Source organism: Xyrauchen texanus, chromosome 33 (genome assembly GCF_025860055.1).
Source record: "Xyrauchen texanus isolate HMW12.3.18 chromosome 33, RBS_HiC_50CHRs, whole genome shotgun sequence".
NCBI lineage: Eukaryota > Metazoa > Chordata > Actinopteri > Cypriniformes > Catostomidae > Xyrauchen > Xyrauchen texanus.
The window spans coordinates 17,496,997-17,518,394 of record NC_068308.1 but is presented as its reverse complement, the minus strand read 5'-3'; the positions used below and the strand labels follow the sequence as shown (position 1 = coordinate 17,518,394).

General features: G+C 34.0%; 2 protein-coding genes across 2 annotated transcripts; one reads left to right on the top strand and one right to left on the bottom strand.

Annotated features, from left to right (window-relative positions):
* The first annotated feature begins 62 nt into the window (after nucleotides 1-62).
* Nucleotides 63-7,843, top strand: LOC127626963 (ribonuclease P protein subunit p30-like). The gene is made up of 11 exons (XM_052103130.1): nucleotides 63-247; nucleotides 385-440; nucleotides 522-578; nucleotides 4,177-4,242; nucleotides 4,326-4,394; nucleotides 4,534-4,623; nucleotides 4,795-4,911; nucleotides 5,000-5,029; nucleotides 5,120-5,157; nucleotides 6,820-6,899; nucleotides 7,111-7,843. Exons 1-11 carry the CDS (start codon nucleotides 166-168, stop codon nucleotides 7,221-7,223), a joined length of 798 nt encoding a protein of 265 aa, XP_051959090.1. The 5' UTR covers nucleotides 63-165; the 3' UTR covers nucleotides 7,224-7,843.
* An 11-nt stretch (nucleotides 7,844-7,854) lies between these two features.
* On the bottom strand, nucleotides 7,855-12,346 carry LOC127626964 (ankyrin repeat domain-containing protein 1-like). The gene is made up of 9 exons (XM_052103131.1): nucleotides 12,320-12,346; nucleotides 11,400-11,561; nucleotides 11,193-11,291; nucleotides 10,970-11,077; nucleotides 10,771-10,867; nucleotides 9,172-9,272; nucleotides 8,975-9,073; nucleotides 8,321-8,419; nucleotides 7,855-7,969 (listed from the first exon to the last, which is right to left on the bottom strand). The coding sequence occupies exons 1-9, from the start codon at nucleotides 12,344-12,346 to the stop codon at nucleotides 7,883-7,885; spliced, it is 879 nt and encodes a 292-aa protein (XP_051959091.1). The 3' UTR covers nucleotides 7,855-7,882.
* Nucleotides 12,347-21,398: the final 9,052 nt, after the last annotated feature.

Genomic DNA, 21,398 nt, shown 5'->3' with positions numbered 1-21,398 from the left:
TTATAGTTGAACTACAAAACCCACAAACCTCTAAAACTCCTACGGTCAATCCATGCTTCAGGATATGGTCGTGTGTGTTTGTACATGGCATGCGGCTCTCAGTGAATTAGTTTAAGTTTATGTGAGATAATAAGTGAACGCCCTGGTATGTCTTGCAGATGAAAGATGTCTGTGTTTATGGATTTGAACATCTCCAGCAGTCATGATACAAACAGACTCAGGAGAATCATAGAGACAGCTGCTCACCGTAAGTCGTGTCTCTGTTAGTATTTAAGTGATTCATTATCCATGTGGTGTTCCTAATTATTCACCCTTGATTGTGAATGTTTTACCTGCACCTGATAAGACGACTAAATGCTGTACTTTCATTAAAACGCTTTTCAGTTGGCTACTCCACAGTCGCAGTAAACTATATTGCTGAACCACAGCAGAAGAAACAGGTATGATATTAATGAGTTACACGAACCTATCAACTTTGAGAGAAACTTCACTTGCTGATGGTCTTATTTCATGTATTTCAGGAGATTCCTAAGCCATTGAGTGTATCAGACACATTTGAGAAATTGCCAATAGTTCAGGTAAATTACTTGCTTGGCATCTTTCCAGAGCATACATTCCCAAATGGACTTCTCTATCCACAATTTTCTCAGCGAGTCCACTGTATAGATCTTTTTCATGGATTGTGGTGACGCGTTTCCGCCTTAGTTATGAGCGTAAATCTTTATTTGATATATTTTTTTAAATATTGAGTGTAAATTTAAAACATTTGTTATATTACCATGGAATTAGTTAAAATAAAATAATTACCACAGCTGTAGGGGGGTTTCGATTACAGCTGCTGAGAGAGTGATAGTGAATTTGGCATCTTCTCACACTTTACTGTCTTAATCCACTGCTCTCTATTTTTTCCTCTTCTGGAAAGTCATTCAAATGTAAGAGAGGATTTTTTTTCTTTTGGTCTTGGAGCAAATGGGTAAGTGAAAATAATAATTTGCTGTGATCTCCCATTCACCACTGTCGAAGTTTACCTTGCAAACGTTTACTTCTGCTTTCCAAAACCCAGAGTGTCAAAAAAGTCTATTTAGGACCTGTTTCTCAAGGTGGTCTGAATTTCCGGTTGGCTAGCAGAAGTGCGATTGGTTGGCGTTTTGTCTGGAGCAGGTTACTGCTTGGTTGCTTGTCATGCGGTTAGATTAAATGTTGTAAAATATCTTAAATTCCCTGACAATGTGTGCAATTAATGGTTATCCTGTTAATCAAGCGAATCTAAAGTTTTGTCTAAAACAGCGATGTTATGATCAGAAACCATTCGCAAAGCACTCCAGTCCCAGATTCTGCTTCTTCCATCGGCTGCCTACAGAAGGAACATCTGTTTGAAAAAGCTTTGAATAATTTTTTTTCATGGTAAGAAGTCAGCAGCGGGGGTTACTTATATTATCCACCATTATGGCTCTGCTTCCACAAACGGTACACAATGAATTACAGTTGAAATCAGAAGTTTATATACACCTTAGCCAAATACACTTGAACAGAGTTTTTCACAATTCCTGACTTTTAATCATAGAAAACATTCCCTGTCTTAGGTCAGTTAGGATCACTACTTTATTTTAAGAATGTGACATGTCAGAATAATTGTAGAGAGAATTATTTAAATATTTACAATTTCATCACATTCCCAGTGGGTCAGATGTTTACATACACTTTTATTGTATTTGGTAGCTTTGACAGTTGTTTGTACTTGGGTCAACACGCTTTGGATAGTCTTCCACAAGCTTCTCACAATAAGTTGCTGGAATTTTAGCCCATTCCTCCAGACAGAACTGGTGTAACTGAGTCTGGCTTGTAGTCCTCCTTGCTCGCACACACTTTAATTTCTGCCCACAAATTTTCTATCAGATTGAGGTCAGGGCTTTGTGATGGCCAATCCGATACCTTGACTTTGTTGTGCTTAAGGCAATTTGCCACAACTTTGAGGTATGCTTGGGATCATTGTCCATTTGAAAGACCCATTTGCGAACAAGCTTTAACTTCCTGGCTGATGTCTAGAGATTTTGCTTCAATATATCCACATTATTTTCCTTCCTCGTGATGCCATCTATTTTGTGAAGTGCACCAGTCCCTCCTGCAGCAAAGCACCCCCACAACATGATGTTGCCACCACTATTCTTCATGGTTGGGATGGTGTTCTTCGGCTTGCAAGCCTCACCCTTTTTCCTGCAAACATAACAATGGTCATGATGGCCAAACAGTTCCATTTCATCAGAGCAGAGGACATTTCTCCAAAAAGTACGATCTTTGTCCCCATGTGAACTTCCAAACTGTAGTCTGGCTTTTGGCAGATTGGAGAAGTGGCAGCTTCCTTTCTGAGCAGCTTTTCAGATTATGTAGACATTGGACTCGTTTTACTGTGTATAATAGATACTTGTTTCTACTTGTTTCCTCCAGCATCCTCAAAAGGTCCTTTGCTGTTGTTCTTGGGTTGATTTTCACTTTTTGCACCAAACTACATTAATCTGTAGGAGACAGAATGCGTCTCCTTGAGCGGTATGATGGCTGCTTGGTCCCATGGTGTTTTACTTTGTGTACTATTGTTTGTACAGATGAACGTGGCACCTTCAGGCATTTGGAAATTGCTCTTAAGGATGAACCAGACTTGTGGAGGTCCACAATTTTGTTTTTCTGAGTTCTTGGCTGATTTCTTTTGATTTTCCCATGATGTCAAGCAAAGAGACTCTAAGTTAGAAGGTTTCCTTAACATATATTCACAAGTACACCTCCAATTCAGTACACCTATCAGAAGCCAATTGTCTCAAGGCTTGGCATTATTTTCTGGAATTTTCCAAGCTGCTTAAAGGCACAGTTAACTTGGTGTATGTAAACTTCTGACCCACTGAAATTGTGATATAGTCAATTAAAATTAAAGCTGTCTGTAAACAATTTCTGAAAAAATTACTTGTCATGCACAAAGTAGATGTCCTAAACTACTTGCCAAAACTATATTTTGCTAATATTAAATCTGTGGAGTGGTTAAAACATTAGTTTTAATTACTTAAACTTAGGTTTATGTTAAAAACTACTTGCCAAAACTATATTTTGCTAATATTAAATCTGTGGAGTGGTTAAAACATTAGTTTTAATTACTTACACTTAGGTATGTTAACTTCTGCTCAACTGTACATAAACGATTATTGTGCTAACAGGTGTGTTAATGTGCTGGAAATTAATTAGAAATTTTGAGTTCATTTCTATTTAGCATCTTTTTCATGTGAATGCTTCACATGAAATGGACATTTATTCAGTATCAAATACATTTATTTGTACAGTACTTTTAATAATACATAGTGTTTTATAGTTGATTAACGGAGAATGTTGAATATTTGTGTACAATTTTTATAATGTATGTCCAAATAAATATGTTTATTTTTATTTCATGTAGTTCTTTTGGTACGATACAGTTAATTGTGTGGATGCTAATACATCATTATTTCACACAAGAACAATAAATTCAATCTATCAACAGGATCAGTTGTTCAGTCAACACTAAAACATTTCATATTGGTTATAGCATTTAGATGCGGAGATTAACAATTATAAAGCTAGATTGAGTTTACTACACATTCATCTCCCACAAAGTAATTGTATTTTATCCCCCAATTTTTTTTTTTTTAAATGCAGCATTACAGTCTAATTTCTGAGCCCTGTAATACATGAGCAACCTGCTGTCTGAAGGTTGTATCTGCAATAATTTTGGTACAACAAACTCTTCAATTTCTGACTAGATTCAATATATGCTTTAAAATAAACAATTACTACAGGTCTCAAAACATGTCCAAATTTACAGCTGTGCAGGCGCTAATAGGCTACAAAACATTTTAGGTTAGTCAGGTTCTTCCATTGATGGATAAAGTACAAAATAGCTAAAATTATTCTATTTGCGATATTTGGCCATCATCTTCAAACCCATAATCATTAACAGATAGGTTGGAAAGAAAAATATCACCTCGCTATAATTCTGTGATCATTTGTTCCCAAGTTTCTGCCATTTTTAATGCTGCTTGTACATAACGTTTGTTTATGCTTAACCGGAAGTTCTGCCCACATCACCTGCAAAGCTTCATGGAACTCCGGAATATTGTGGATTGAAATGAATTAATACTCCCTGCTTTCTTTTCATAGGGCAAATCTACACCTATCAAAATATTGAATCGCTTGACCATTGTGGCCTCTGATGCATCTCATTTTGTAAGTTTACAATGAAGTATCTTTAAGCACATTTATGTACAGTATTATTTATATACTGAAAATGTATTTGTTATTTCCTGCAGAGACCAAACAATGAATACAAAAACTTTGACCTTGTGGCTGTGTACCCCAAGACAGAAAAACTATTTCATGTAAGCAAAACTGGATTTCTGAATTGGTTGCAGTTTATTTTCTGTACATATTGATGACCACCAACAGTTGTGATGTAAAAATGTGTGTGTGTGTGTGTGTGTGTGTGTGTGTGCTTTTCCCTGCTCGCATCTGATCTAGGCAGCATGCATGACATTTGATGTTGATATTATCTGCATTGCAGTGGCTGAAAAACAGCCCTTCCATTTTAAAAGGCCTTCAGTTTATGGGGTGAGTTAGTAGCATTTTACGTCCATATCCAAGTTTGATGGCGGCACTAAAGCCTGTCATTAATTTTTTTAGAGAACAACTTGGTTGTTAAATAACTAGTTATATACAGGGTATATATTTAAGTTGCTATGTGTCATTATTGATATCATTATTCAATGTTGGTCACTGCAGGCTATTGACAGGGGAGTGTTCTTTGAGATAACTTATGCAGCAGCCATTAGAGACTGCACCATGAGGAGATACACCATTGCCAATGCTATCAGCCTCATGGAAGTCTGCAAAGGAAAAGTATGTCATCCCTTTTTACACACAAATAAAAATCCATGCAATGTGTTAATGCAATTGTTGAATTGGCTTTTCTTCTTGCATTTCATAGAATATCATATTGTCCAGTGGAGCCGAGAGGGTAAAAAAACATTTATTTGTATTATCTTTTTGATTTTAAACTGAAGTTGTGTGGCCATTATGACATGTCATCTCTTCCTCTTTTCTATAGCCTCTTGAGATGAGAGGCCCATATGACATTGCCAATTGGTATCCTTTTTAAAATTAAAAGAAATTGTAATTTTAAAGTTGAAGTGTGTACATTTTAGATGTTAAAATATTTTATCCTATTCCATCTTAAAGGAATATTCCAGGTTCAATACAAGTTAAGCTCAATCAACAGCATCTATGGTAAAATGTTAGGTATATGTAAGAGTGCCTGTTTTTTTTTTTTTTTTTTTTTTTCTGCACTTCCAAAAATTATATTTGTATGATATCAGATATAATTAGTGATTTGTAATCCTTAATTTTCTTTAAAAAATCTGCCTGACTGTAAATCTAAAATTTAGATTACATTCAGGCACTTACATTGGAAGTGAATGGTGACAATTTTTGGAGGGATTAAAGACAGAAATGTGAAGTTTATAGTTTTATAAAAGCACTTGCATTAATTATTTTAAAACTCACGTATTATTTGTGCTGTACAGTTGTTTAACCCTTAAATGCATGGCAATTAAACCAAACACTCATACATATTCAGGTCTTTAGAGATCCAGCACTTAAATATATCACAAATGGATCTACAAAATGCCCAGATGGTGTCAAATTTTCAAGACAATTATAAAATAAAGTATATTTTGACATCTAGATTAATTATTTTTTACATTGAAATTTCATGATGTAACTGGCTATCTAACTCATATTGAGCTACACATGACACATAAGCTACACATAAGTATGTTCTCAGGCACTTATTTAGTCTAAATAGTTTTAGACTAATTTTTTCAGTTGTACACCCAAATGACGAGTCATATCATACTGTTTGTGTTAAACATGCTATAGTTTACTTCCATGTTGTTTCTTCATCAAATAGCAATGTCAAATGTAAATCAAGTTTATCACGGAAACAACAGCGCCACCTTGATGTATAGCACATGTATATTATATGTGTACATGCATATTGAATACTGATAAATCGCCATGATTTTCTGTGAAACAAATGCGATATAGTATTTATTTGTATGAATAAAGTAATCAGTTCCATTTTAATAAACAAATAAATAGATATCATGTAATAATAAACTTATAGATATTAAATAATCATACACATAATTTTTGAAAGTGCAAAAAAATAAAAAATCTCTAATGACCCCAAACACTTTAGGTACTTAAACCATACACAATAAGAGAGTGGTTGAGGGATACTAAAGAGGTGTGGGCACAACCCCAAAGAATGGATGAGGTACAAGGGGTGGAATTAGGTCCTGTATCACTAATGACCCAATGTATGAATTAAAGGTGCTGTAAGTGATTTTATTCATGGAAAGTTATGCTCCCTGAAAGATATATTTGAAATGAGCGTCATGAGATATCTTATCGGTCTCTGTGACAGATCTAGACTTTGTAAATGGCAAATAAAAATGTGTCTGCGGGCCGCGGTCCCTGATGCTTTCTGCCTGTCAATCATTTTGTGTGTTCTCATTGTGAATTGTTTGTCTTGTGGCTATACTTTTGAATTTGTATTTTTTATTTAAATGGATTCCCCCCATTCACTTCCATTGAATGTGCCTCACTAGAACCCAGATTTTTGCTTTATTGAACGTGAAAATTATTATTTTTGCAATTCCATTTGGTTGTGGCACAGTATTTACTCACTTTATCTTAAGGCACTGTCTGCACGTGTGTTGGTATGCTCCTTAATTGAGATCACAGGGGGCTTGTGTTCAGCCTGTCTGAGGGAGATGCTAAAGCTGCAGTTTCTACCAACTGCCGATCTGTCTCTCTGCATGGAGGTAAATAACTGGCTACACTATTTTACCAATTCACATGTGCATAGGCAAATCTATGAGACATGGTGTTGTTTTCAGTCAGGCTGATTGTTTTCAGATGGGTATGCGTTTACTGTGAGATGTGTAGTATTTCATTTTCAGTCTTTCTTAAGGATATATGATGTGGATATAGGTTTAAAATGATGTCATGCTTTTCTGGTTTCCTTAATAACAGAGACGAGAGCCACTGCATCTCGTGTTGTTCACACCTTGAAGAAACCACAAATAACCAAGGAGCATGAAGAAGAATGCCCAGCACCTAAAAAGGCCAAAACAGAAATAGCATAGACAATATTCTACAGTAGAAAGGGGTTTTAAATATACATGTATTAACCATTGTGTTGTTTCATAGAAGGGGTTTCTTTTCTCTTTTTTTTTTTTTTGCAGATCCAGTCTTTTGTTTCATTCTCAAAGTCTTGCTATCCACTTTAAATTGAAAGAAAATACAGATGTGGTAAAAATGCCATTTATTTAGTTAACCTTTGAAAGGGTTGCAAGCAAAATTAACAGATAAATTAAACAAAGTACAAAATTACTCATGCCTCACTAAGTACATTCTAACATAAAATTATCATAAAGACTATAAAAAGAAAACCCATCAAATCATCATCATGATCAGAAACCAAGCTAAACGTATTCTTGGCTTTGGAGCCATTTTGTGCATTTTCATGTGAAAAGACGAAGACAAAATTCAATTAAGTTTTTCATTCCTTTCTGCTTTATCTATGATTTAATAAAAAGCTGTACTATGCTTCATATGTCTGAAACTCATAAAACTTTCATATAACTTTTCTTTTTATAAAGGTGTAGTCATGCAGAGTGCCATAATATACCTTCATACATATCAGATTCAAATATGTAGGCAATCTAAAAATTCTGGTCTTTATATGTATTATGCTCAAAACTGTTTTATAAATAGGTGTGGTTGTCAAGTGTGTCTTGTTCTGCTATTTGTTACCATCCTTAAAGTTGTCAAAGAGGGATTTAGCTCCATTCTGCCACTCACAAACACTATCCATTGGGGACTTTCCCTCCTTGAGAAGACAAAGCAACAGTGAGTGTGATAAACAATATATATATATAAAAATACTATCCCGATCCTTTGCTGAAATGTTGTGGAATATCTTAACTGCTACTACAAATGACTTTGGAGAGTTGTTGCCTAATTACATTAAAAGTATATAGCAAAATGAATATGTGTATATAGGCACCAGAAGATGGCACTGTGCACACCTTAGCTGGGGTTAACCAAGACACTTATTTAAGCATGAATGCTCTGGATTGATAAAGCTCTTGTGAAAGTACCAGCTGTATTAATGTCTATATAATACTGTGCATCTGCAACTTGATAAAAGTATGACCGCATTACATTTTAGAGTACTTACGTAATTCTTGAGTTTTAAGTCAGCTCCATGCAGAAGAAGCAGCTGGATGAATTTGAAGCGATTCTGCCTGACCGCATCATGCAGTGGTGTGTCATTCTCCTGATACAAAATAACGTTTAGAGTAACCATTAAAGTGTTCATTAATACAAGTTTACCCACAAATCTGTGTGAGATGGGATTCAAAAACCATCTGACTTGCTTTTATATGGCACAGAAAAGGAGTTATTTAAAGCAGAATGTCTTAAGCTTCTCTTTTCCATACAGTGAAAGTGAATGGTGACCACAGCGGTCAAACCAAACTTCCATTTAATAATGACTCAAGTTAACACAAAGCTTGAAATTTAGTCCACAATCTGAATGGACTACTTTTATGATGCTTTTAAAGTGCCTTTTGTGTCTGTTTTGAAGATTGACAGCCCTTGGCCCCCATCCACTTTCATTGTATGGAAGAGAGCAGCTCGGACATTCTGCTAAACTTCTCCTTTGGTGTTCCACATTAGAAAGTTATACAGGTTTGAAACGATATCAGGGTGAGTACACAATGATCATTTGTATTTTTGGGTGAGCATTCCTTTCATATGATAATGTGACACTGACTTTGAATCGTTTAAACACTGTTTAAACTGTTTATTTAATGAATGGCACATTTCTTACTATGTCTTTTGCATTGATGTCTACGCCACTGTGTATGAGATATTCAGCACATTCATAGTGTCCCATCCTCACTGCCACATGGAGGGGAGTGCTGTGAAGCTGAGGTTATCATGTAACCAGAAGAGATGTCAGAATTAAAATGGTCTTTTAGATGTTATAAAGGCTTGCTGTCAAATAAGTTAAATAATCGCATTTACCTTGTCTCTGGAATCCAGTTTTGCCCCATGGTTAAGTAGTACTTTTAGCACAGGCAAGCTTCCACCACGACAAGCCCAGTGAACTTCAGTTGCTTGAAGTTAGGAGTTAAACACAACCATGAGAATAATGTGGCCCATTGATATTTGACAATAATATGTGACTATTCAATGCGTCAATCGTTCAAAATTAGAATCTACAGAATAGATGTATGAAGGCTGTGTGTTCACATGGCATGCACTCATTTCGGTGTTCGTGTACAATAAAAAACTAAATAAAAAATGCAGATGTACAGTGGCCCCAAAATAGTTTGGACACTTAAAGGGATAGTTCACACAAAAATGAAACATTTCTCATCATTTACTCACCATCATTTCATCCCAGATATGTATGACTTTTTTCCTTATGCAGAACCCAAATTAAGATTTTTAGAAGAATGTCTCGGTTCTGTGTGGGCCATATAATGCAATTTAGTGTTGGCTAGAACTTTGAAGATCCAAAAAAGCAGCATGAAATTAGTCCATATGACTCAAGTGGTTAAATCCATGTCTTTAGAAGTGATATGATCGGTGGGGGTGAAAAAACATCAATATTTAAGTCGTTTTTTGCTATAAATCTCTACATGCATTCTTTGTGCATATCGCCACATACTGGGCAGGGAGGAGAATATAAGGTAATTCAATATTTATCTTTTTCTTACCCACACCTATCATATTGCTTCAGAAGATATTGATTGAACCACGGGAGTCTTATGGATTACTTTTATGCTGCCTTTATGTGCTTTCTGGCCACTGTTCAATTGCATTGTGTGGACCTAAAGAGCTGAGATATTCTTCTAAAAAATCTTTGTGTTCAGCAGAAGAAAGTCATACACATTGTCATACACTGGGATGGCATGAGAGTGAGTAAATAGTCATTTAAATTTTTAGGTGAACAATCCCTATAAATTACATTTAGTATGAATTCCATTGCTTACAAGTAAATGCCAAATGCAGTGACTCTTCAAAAATTATGCTACATGCTTCTTTCAGAACTAACTTGTGTGAAGTCAGTTCCCCTCAAGTTCACACTTGCGTCCTAGCAGAGTAACCACAGATGTACTTTTTATCACATTAACTCTGGACATGTTCGACAACCAGAAAGATCCAAATACTCTGAACAATAAATGTATTGCTTTATCATTTCAAATCTAATAAGGTTTTTATATTTTGATGAAATGTTTTGCTTAAAAATGTGTTTTATTTCAAATAAATGGGACCATTTTACAATAAGGTTGCACTTGTTAACATTTAATGCATTGAACAATAAATAATATATATATATATATATATATATATATATATATATATATATATAGTTTACAATCTAAGTTGATGTTAGTTAATAAAAATACAGTTGTTAACATATACACCTTTTGATTAAAAAAATTTATTACTATATGATGAAATTAACATTAACCAAGATTAATAAATGTAAAAGTACTGTTCATTGTAAGTTAATGTTGAACTAACAACTAATGTTGTTAGCAAATGTTAAATGGAATATTATAGTAAAGTGTTACCTATATTTTTGAAATAATAGGTAGACATTATCCAATACCTTGTCCTTATTTTCTATTGAAGCGCCAGCCTCCAACAGCGTTTTCGCAATCTCTACATTGCCTTGTGAGCAAGCTCTGTGTAAAGCTGTACGGTTAAACTAGAAAGAAAAAAGCATTTTTGCCTTTTAGTCCTTTCAGATTTAAAGTGCTGTCAAGTGAAAAGCTTTGACTTGTGTTCAGTGTGTTGGATAAACACTCACATTATCACATGCATTTGGGTCTGCACCCCTGGCGAGGTAACATTTGATCATGGGCAATTTGTTATCCAGTGCAGCCTTCAGGAAGTCATCCTCATCGACAAAATCATTCTGTAAAAAGATGAGATACAGTTTGATTATTGAGAGTTTGCAATCTCTTATTAATAATGATTGTTTTGAAACCCAATACAGTGTGGACGCTTGCAGAAACATGACAGTTGTTTACCACTATCTCTTGTTCTGGCTGTGTTTTGTAGTCTGGTGTCGTTTTTGTCTTCGGACTCTCCTGTAGAATCTCTTGAACGTCATCAGTGCTGTTTTCAGTCTAATGGCAAAACCATTGCAATAAACAAAAGAAAATATACTTAAACATACACTGTGGATGAGGAATGCAAATGCAGTATACAGTATGTTTGACCAATCTATATCTTACATTACATCCAGTGGGAATAACATCATTGTCGCACTGAAGGTCATTAAAGGTTTTCAGATGATCTTGTTTCCTGTAGTCCAAAGAGTTCTTGCATTCTTCAGCTGGGCATGTCTGTGTGAGAGTGTCGCCCTGCTTTTTATTTTCATTTGTAATGCCTGTATCCTAATAGAATAAAACAAATAATTATAAGCAGAAATAAATATGATTATTGACTTGTTAGATTGAAATGATAAAACAATACATTTAAAATCACCACTCATATTTTTGAATTGACAGAAAAAAAAGGTAAAATCCAACTCTCTTTGAGTTTAAAAAAAATCTGAGCAAAAATAAACAGGTAACACAAGTGATATGGACCTAAATGTCTAAATCTAAGACGTAACCAAGATGAAATGTTCACAAAAAGGCAAAATATTCAATCTGCATCAGTGTTGGGTAAATTACTCTAAAAAATTAATTACGAACTACTAATTATGTCTTATACAGCATAATTAGATTACTGTACTAATTACTCTGTCTGAAATGTAATCACATTACTTATTACTAAGTACTTTCTAAAACACTTATCAACCTCGACCAGATGAACAATACAAAGATAAACATGAAACTGTTCTTATACTTCTTTCAAATAAATCACATCAAATCAAATAAAATACTCTTAAACTGGCTAAATAGTTTATAAAACATAGTTATGAACATTAGACAGTCAATTTTGATTTGAAATTCACTATTGTTTCATATAGAATTGTTCTGTTGTCTATACAATATTTAACGCAATTACATCAGAAGTGATTGTAATTAAATTACTGAAAAATTAAGAGTAATTCCTTTATTTAATATTGCATTACACCCAACACTGATCTGCATGTTGAAAGTCAAAAATATAAATGCCTTTTCAAATAGACATTTGAAGTACCTACCAGCTCATCAACCTGTAGGATTCCCATGACTTTACTAAAATCTGTATGATAGTCCTTGTCCTTAGAAATCTGAAGCATCTTAGCCAAGCATCCCTTATATATGTTCTGGCGACAGTTGAAAGATTAGATCATGCTCCAGCCCTGATGTTAAGGCTGCCCCTCCCACATCTGAGCAACGATTGGAGTCATGCTGCATGTGTCAATCTGCATAGTCCAATGTCAGGTGCATTTTGGAGGGGGCTGATAGATAAAAAAAAGAACCATTTTCAGAGGTGATATACCTCAGGTGTTGGGAGGAATGGAGCTGAAACCTGAGTGGACATGAATGAAGACCTTCTTGTACTCACAGTACATGCAACAGCTGACTCCGGGGGCCAAAGATACAGAACACCACATGTACATGAGGACATACATAACATCATAATTAGCTTTGATGGTCTCATATATTAAGGGTGATGTCTTCGTTTATTTCTTCTTGGATTTCATCTCTTGCATTACTTCTATTACGAGTGCAGGTAAAATTGTTACACCCTGTGACTATTTCCACTGAGGTGGCCATAAATCACTCAAAGTAATGAGTCACATGGGTGGTCGTCTTGCATGACAGCTGTCATTTTACCAGCATGTCCACATGACCGAGTCCTGTAAAACTGCTAAATGATGCAGAAGGAATTTATCCTTTAAAAAATTATATTGGCCAATATATACATTGTACCGTGTCTAACTGAGTGTCATTTTCAAAGCTCTGTGGGAGGCAACATGAGGCATCTTTTTAATTAGCAAAATTTCCCACAGGTATTAGACACAGGAATGCCACAGGGCCATTTCTAGCTATAAACATTATAAGCAGCAGTTTAGGACCCCCGAGCCACCAGGGGCCCCTGCGAAGCAAGGTTTTTTAAAATTAATTTATTTATTTTCTACATACACTAAAAAAATGTAAGGCTCCAAGTAAGATTTTGCTTAGAAAATATGCTCAGAAACGGCTCTGAGATGCCTTAATACCTAATATTTGTTTGTTGTCTCAGCACTAACAAGTAAAAAATATTACAGTGGAGACATCTGTAATGCAACATAAGGGTTCAAGTGTGCTGCTTCTGCAATAAATATACTGTGTCTAAAAGCTAACGTGTTTTCAAAGTGATTTTGAGTAGGCTGTCTCTGCAGGGTTCCACTCGGTCAGTGCACAACACAGACGTTGCATTGTTGCCCTCTTTTTATTCAACACTACAAAGATAAAAAAAAAAAACAAGGTAAAACAAGGTTTTTGTTTTACCTTGGAGCAAACTAGTCTAAATACATTTTGTCAACCAAGACAAACTGTGTGTCATAGACCTTATTTACAGTAGCACTGTATTTTTGACAGGAATAAAAATGAGGCTGAAAGGCATTGACCTTTTCACTTGGAGTAGTTTTTCTAATGAAAATTATCAGCAGCCGAACACAACTTTAAACAACTGTTCAACCTATTGAAAAGACTGGAAGTCTATCCCTCACATCCTTGTTTTCATTCCAGACAAAAAAAAAAAACTAATATACGTGATACTACTGTGAATACGGTATATTCAGCAATGCTGTGCAGAGTTAATATAGTCATATTATTGAACAATGTCTCATTGGCTTGCTTCTGTTTAAATAACCGTATTAAGGTTGGGCATGAAATGAAAGGGCTCGTCTCTACTGTATGACCTGATGGCCTGTTGGGCCAGTGCAGCACTGTTACTTCTTACATTTGTTAATCATGTATATGCTTTTTTGTCTTTGCAATGCAAACATATTTAGCTTTGTGTAATTGGTTGTGAAATCTGCTGATTTTAATACTTCACTAAATTGTGTAAGTTTCGAAATTGCAAGAATTGTTTGTGACAGTCTTGAAGGCACCAGTTAGAAAGTCATGAACAAACCATATGCCGTAGTTTTCCAGTAAAAGTGTGTTTACAGCTCTCATTATAGTGGTTTAATTTCCAGCTATTATTGATTTCAAACCAAATAAATCATTGTACATTTGTAAAAAAAAAATAAAAAATAAAATAAAATACATTTTTTGTATCATAAATATTTGTGTACTGTATATTTCTGATGGACCTGTTTTTAGGACAAAATATTGGCAAGGTAAGGACAGATTTAAACAGCTAGCCTGACTAGGCAAGCAGAAAAAAAAATATTATTGTTGAGCCATGAATTATATTATTAATAGGGTATAAAAGGGTTAAAGGTCCTTTTGATTTAGTTTGATCCATAAGCCTTAATAACAACAAACACTGCAAAACACTTGCACCTGTTTTTCTCTAAGCACTGTATAATTGATTGTTTTAGGTTGATCTATTATAATTATTTTTAAATGGTTGAACATGTATGTAGCTAACAATAAAAATACATTTACAGCCTTTTGTTTATTACAAATGATTGAATAATATAGAAGTTGTAATAAAATACTTGAGATATTATGAAATGCTAAAAATGATTTAAATAAACTAGAAATGGTACATCCTTTAATGAACAGCTTATTTTGAGGATTTTTCATTGATTCGGTTTTTACTCATATATATATCTTGCTATTTCAAAAGTAGCTATTTGTAGAAATGGTGACAAATTTAGCTCCATCACTATTGCCTATATCACATCACTACTGTGTATTTACGTAATACAGTACACATACACCACTTTAAGATTTAAATTATTTTTAATCAAACGAACTTTACCACTTCAAAAATCCCCTTGATTGTCACACTCTAGGATCAGAAAGAAAGAAATCGTTAGGGGGTGCCTTCAGTCAATGTAAAATTCCACAGTAATATAAATATAATGAGTTTAATTAGCATTACTAAAATATGTTTAAAATGAATTCAATTTGAATTAGGTAATACTTTACAATAAGGTTCCATTTGTGAACATTAATTAACAATACAAATTGTTAACGTTCACTATCCAAAAACAATATGTTTACAGAATTTATTCATCTTCATGTTAATTCAACATATATTAATGTACAAAAGTTGTATATGTTAATGCACTAACAATGAACAATTGTATATTTGTTAACGAACATTAACAAAGATTAATAAATTCTGTAAACAATATATTGTTAATTGTTTGTTCATGATAGTGAATGCATTAACTAATGTTAACAAATGGAACCTTTTTGTAAAGTGTTACCTTGAATTGAACTGAACAAAGATTCATGAGAAAAGTGTTTATCATGCAATTTTCCTAAACAGATTATCTTATAGATATAAAAGAGTACTTGAAACAAAAATTAAAATATAATATCTATTGAGGGATATAATATATAATGAGCATTTACAATTATTATTTACTTTTGCAGAAATGCTACTTGCTTACACTGTCCGATTACAGAGCTCCTTTTTTTATTTATTTATGTCAAAAACTGACTGAAATGATGTGCTTGTCCCATCGAAATGCTTTGACATGTCTAATCCCATAAACACAAGGTATAGGATCTCAGCTATAAGATTCAGGAGCCAGACAACAAATTCTCATATTGTAAAGATCAAAAGCTTTGATGGCACCATAAAGATCATTTCTTAATATCAAGCTTTTAATCGGAATGCTTTAAAATGTTGTATCATTAAGAGGGGCCTGAAAAATAAAGTGTTTTTACAACTTTTTTCACCCTCAGCTTAGTTCAAACATTATTTAAGATTGTATGTTAAACAATTGAATCTTATTGCATGTATCTCGCAGAACAAGTCAAATAAAGTAAATCAATTCAATCCGATAAAATAAAGACTTTTTCATCGACACTAAGGTACGTCATAATCTAAAGTTCATGTATTTTGGGCACAGGTCTGTAGGATATCTGATAGATGGGGTGAAGCTTGTGTTTTTATCTGTCTTCATTCTCAGAGTGTTCTGAAAATGGTTGTAAAACATGAGCTGTAACTCAACACACTGCCTGAATACCTATCCACCATTTCTGGACCAGTTTCTCATAAAAGCCTACCTGCTTTTTTATGACCTAATGTCTGACATCCTATTTTGCCATGGGCAATGCTGTAAACCACTTTTTATTATATATGTGGCTTTACAAGAGAATTTTAGTCACTTTACCTGGAACTGTGAATCGACACTGCAAGATCAAACCCATGTCCATATTTTTTGTTACCTTTTTCCAATGATCTTACGATATTTTTGTGTTGTTTTCCAGTAAAATATATGTCTCATCCCTTTGGAAAATTGTTAAATCTATCATTTTTGTTAGAATATTGTAAGATGTATGCTTAAAGCAAGATTAAGCAATTTGCAAATGATGTGAGACAATAAATGTAACAAGAATATGCCATTTCTTTTATATTAAAATTAATATAGGCCTATAAAATAAACTTAACTCATATCTTCAAAAACATTGAGTTTTGCTGCTTGTTTGGTTTTCTTAATTAAAATGAACAAAAGCAAAACAATTCAAGACCATTTTGTCACAATGTGATTTCATTTCGTTATATCCATTTCAATTTGTAAAATGGAAGTTTACTTAATCCAGTCCGAGTTGGGACAACATGAATACTTTTTGTGGTGTTAATGTAACATTGCTGAAACTAGGCAAGCAATTTCCATTTTTCCAGCATGCTTTGCATGGGACACAATAGGGAGATGAATTGTTTAAATTAAGTGTTATTTTGTGTGTTTTGGTGCAAGATGAATGTAAAGGGGATTCTTGATAGTGTTTAATGTATTATGTTGAAATTTAGAAGAGTTTCTGTTATGTTGGTGTTTTGGAAGTTACCATTATGGTGAAGAGTGGAGCTTAAGCTAAAGATGTCAAACCTGAAATTGATTGTTTGCTTCATTGAATAAATGCTGTGCTAATCACATTATAATTACTAAACTGCAGTCTGTAGTGCTAACATTTACATTCACTAGTTAGTACATAATAGAGATGGGCGATACCACTTATTTTCTTTTCGATCCAATACCAAGTCATTTTAGGCCAGTGTCGCCGATAACATCGATACCAATACCGATACCTCTAATACATTTATTTTTTATGAATACTTTGGATAAAATTAGTAACTTAAATATTTTATATATTTATAGGCCTAAGCAGAAAATTATTAGACTACTTTGTTTACCCTTTAAAAATTTGTAAGTATAAGTATTACTAAAGCCAAGTTACAATATGGACACTACAGCAATGCTGTAACAAAACCATGGTTATTTGTATTAAAACCTTGGTTACTGCCAAAAACATGGTTACTACAGTTGTGGTTACTAGTCATGGTTAATACAATGTTACTACAGTAAATCCATGGGTAGTTTTCATAAGAGTATCATTTATTAACGAGGATTAAATATCATTGTCATTGTAAAAATGGTCACACAAGCCCATTATAATGCATGTCATGTTTAGGTTTGTCATTGTGAATAACTCCAAATGCTGTTTTTCTGTCATTACCTCAGGAAAGTACTGCTCCATGTTTGAACGATTGATGTGACTGAAGGTGTGAGCGCTGTCTGTCTGCTAATGTATTTTAGCATTTCTGCGCATCAAGATGAGCGGAAGAATTATTATTCCGGTGCCTGTGCAACTAATCGCTCATATAATTATTCTTTTCCACTTCAAAGCTTATGAGATGCATTAATCTTCATGTTATCTAAATAATAAGATCACTAGTTAAAAAAACTTCAGAATCAATATTTTTATGTGAGGATCGATATTCTTGATACCACATCAGTATTGGAAGTATCGATACTTTAGTATCGATCCGCCCATCCCTAACATAAAGAAACAAAAGGGTTTATTTGAGTTATACAGACGCATCTAATTTTGTTGGGTTTACCCAATTCAGCTAGGTTATTTCTACACAAAATGTTAATAATAATAATATGGAAAATGAAATATGAACCTATAGCACTGACACATTTCTTATAAGATGTCAGAGACAGCTTTTCATCAAGCCCTCTATTACATTAAGTCCTTATGTGATATAAAAAGTTCATACACAGCTGTATATTATAGAAATGTTTAGCGTTGGAGTGTGTAGCAGAGCTTCCTCTCAAAGTGCAAGAGCTTTGAAGACATGAGAGCGCAGAGAGCAATCATGATAGAAGCTTTTGTAGAGAGCTGATCTTTTTCTAAAGAGGTGCAACAGGAGATCTCAACTGGCTTTGCTTTGGGATCCATGTGGATACTTGACAATATGCAAAATGATTGACATGATTAGGAAATTTGATCATTTTAGTTTCTAAATGTCTATTGATTTTCAATGGTTTCATCCTCAAGGCGAGTGGACCTGCATTTAATGCAGTCTGGTTCATGGTTTTGTTCATGGTTTTGAGGATAAGGGACACAACCTGTCCATGTTGGCACCTGTCTAATACCTAACCTGTCTACCTCCCTTTTAAAAAGTTGCTAAGCCAGTTATTTTGCAATCCTAACCATGCATGTTTACAATATGGTTAGCTGCTTTTTATTTTCACATATAAGGGCATTACTTTTCCCCTGCTGTGCGCAGTCATGAACATACCTGTAACTCTTCCTCTGAGTGTCTGTTAGTGCTAGTGCTTATCCTGTTGTATGTTAGTATGGATTAACAAGCATGTTGCTATTTCTTTGAATGGCTGGTCTATGTTCAGTGTGTTAACTGCAGACATGCAAAGAATAACTGATCTATATAAAGTTTATGAGCAAACATGAGATGTTTTGGGAGGCACCCTTGCACACTTGCACAAGTCAGTTTGTAAATGAACTCAATAAAATCATGTTCCACACCACATTCAGTACTATGAATAACTACAGTATATTTATGATATCCAGTGTTGGGTAAGTTACTTAAAAATAGTATTATTGTTAGTAATATTACATTTGAATTGTTTCTCTATAATTGTAATCAGATTACTTTACTAATTACTTCATTGAAATGTAACACTACTAATAACTTTACTATTAAGTTACTTGCAAAAACACTTTTCCGCTCAAACAATTCAAAATAATGTCTATATTTCATTGTTGTAACACAAGTCATACACTCAGCACCTCACATTTCTCCTTCACAATGACTTGTTACAGGGCTATAATTCTTTTTTCTACATAAATAATATTAGAAATAAGAATAACCCTAAAATGTACTTAAAAGTAATCAAATTAATTGAAAGTATCCATTAATCTGTTTTTTAATGGATTTTAAATGGAATGCATTACACTGTTTTTTTTTTTACTATAAAGTAATTAGATTACAGTAACTAATTACGTTGTAATTGGATTACACCCAACACTAATTATAGCCTACTGTACCATTGTGAAATCCAGCTCGTTCTCTTTTCTCGGAAGACAAGTCCATGTTATGTGTCTCCAAAGGAAGTGTGAGTCACACAACAGTGAGTTAGACCAAATCTGCATGCATTAAATGAAAGTTTAGACTTTCTGATAATTTAGTTTTAATGTCCCTGAACAGAACCACATTGTTCCCCAAGCTGATGGCTCATAGTCATCACTCTGCTCACAGCATGCTTTAGATATCTCAGGTTGGCTAGCTTATCACAATTTACAACTGTAATGGAAATGTTCATATTTTTTTGCTATCTACAGTAAATGGTTGTAATAGTATTTGCACAGTCTGATCATTGTGACTGATGTAAGGTACTGAGTGAGCAGACAGCAGTGGGACTGGAATGTGTGGTATGCTTCCTAATGTGGTGAGCTGCTGAGAGGGATTCAGAACAGAACAGAACAGAACCTTCTCTGCATGACACTGGCAAAAAGTAGTTCAAAGTGATCAAAAGTTACTTTTAGTTAACTTACATTCATTTTCACAGCAGTTTTAACAGTTCAAGTTTATGCATCATTAAATTATAGTAGTTATTGTTTAAAAAATAATTAGACATACAATATTTGATTTGCAATAGGCTAATTCAAGTAGAATTGATCTTTCATGAGTACACCTATTTGATTAAGGTCTTTAAGTTTGCATTGTGCATATTCTGCTCGTCATATTTAATTTCTATATGAATTTAATTTCTATAAATCCTAGTGCATTTTGTGTCATATTATATGTTGTTTGAATTGTATTTGCTCTTTGCAGCTCCATTATGGGTGGTTTTATATTTTAAGCAGCCGTGTTGAGTCATGTCCTTCTTGTATAGTTCTTGTAAACTCTTTTCTGTTGGTCACCAACCGTGGGAAAATTACAACAGTCAGATTTGGGTGGTTCCTTTTGGTCCATGTGTCAGAATCTGTCCCACACACCACTTGTCTTGAACTTTTCAAAGATGCCAAACACAGGAGTCATTAGCTTACGACACTATTTGTCCACTGATATTCTATATATAAATCCCACATTTTAAACTATTTTGCTTGAATAATTAATGTGTTTGCATAGCTTCACTGTTAGCAAGTTGATATACACAGTTTTTATTGTTATTTTGCTGTTACATTTGGTAACTTCTTGTTTTGTGAAGTCTTGTTTGTGATAATGAAAATTACACTTCGATTGTTACCGTCATCATGTTTTGCACACCAAATGTTGACGTCTGCATGTGCAGCCCTGCATCTTATTTTCATTGCCTGTAATGCTGGTTGATGTTGTCCAATTGACTCCATAGTATGCATTAAACTTCCCTGTGAAAGACTTCTGTATGTCATGTGGTACATTATTAAACATGTTTATAAGGACAGTCCAAAATGTGAAATATTCCAATAAAATGCTCATTTAATTTTTGTCTAAATGTAGATCAGATTTGTAAGTAAAATTAAATGTTTAAAGGAATATTCCTTGGTTCAAAACAAGTTAAGCTCAATCGACAGCATTTGTGGCAAAATATTGATTACCACAAACATTTATTTTTACTTATCCCTCATTTTCTTTAAAGAGGCTTTATTATGTTTTTTGGGATTTTATCTTTCCTTTAGTGTGTAACATAGCTCTTTGTGCATGTAAAATTTCTTCAAAGTTACAAAGCACACGCAAAAGGGATTTATTCTCTCCCACAGACAACACTGCTCAAGAACTACAAGAGACATGCTGTTTGTAGTCCAGCCATTTCTTGCGTAAAGTATCTACGTCACTATGTAACACATTTGCATAATGCTGCTTTGGGCCGCAGTCAAACAAACGTAGTTGTA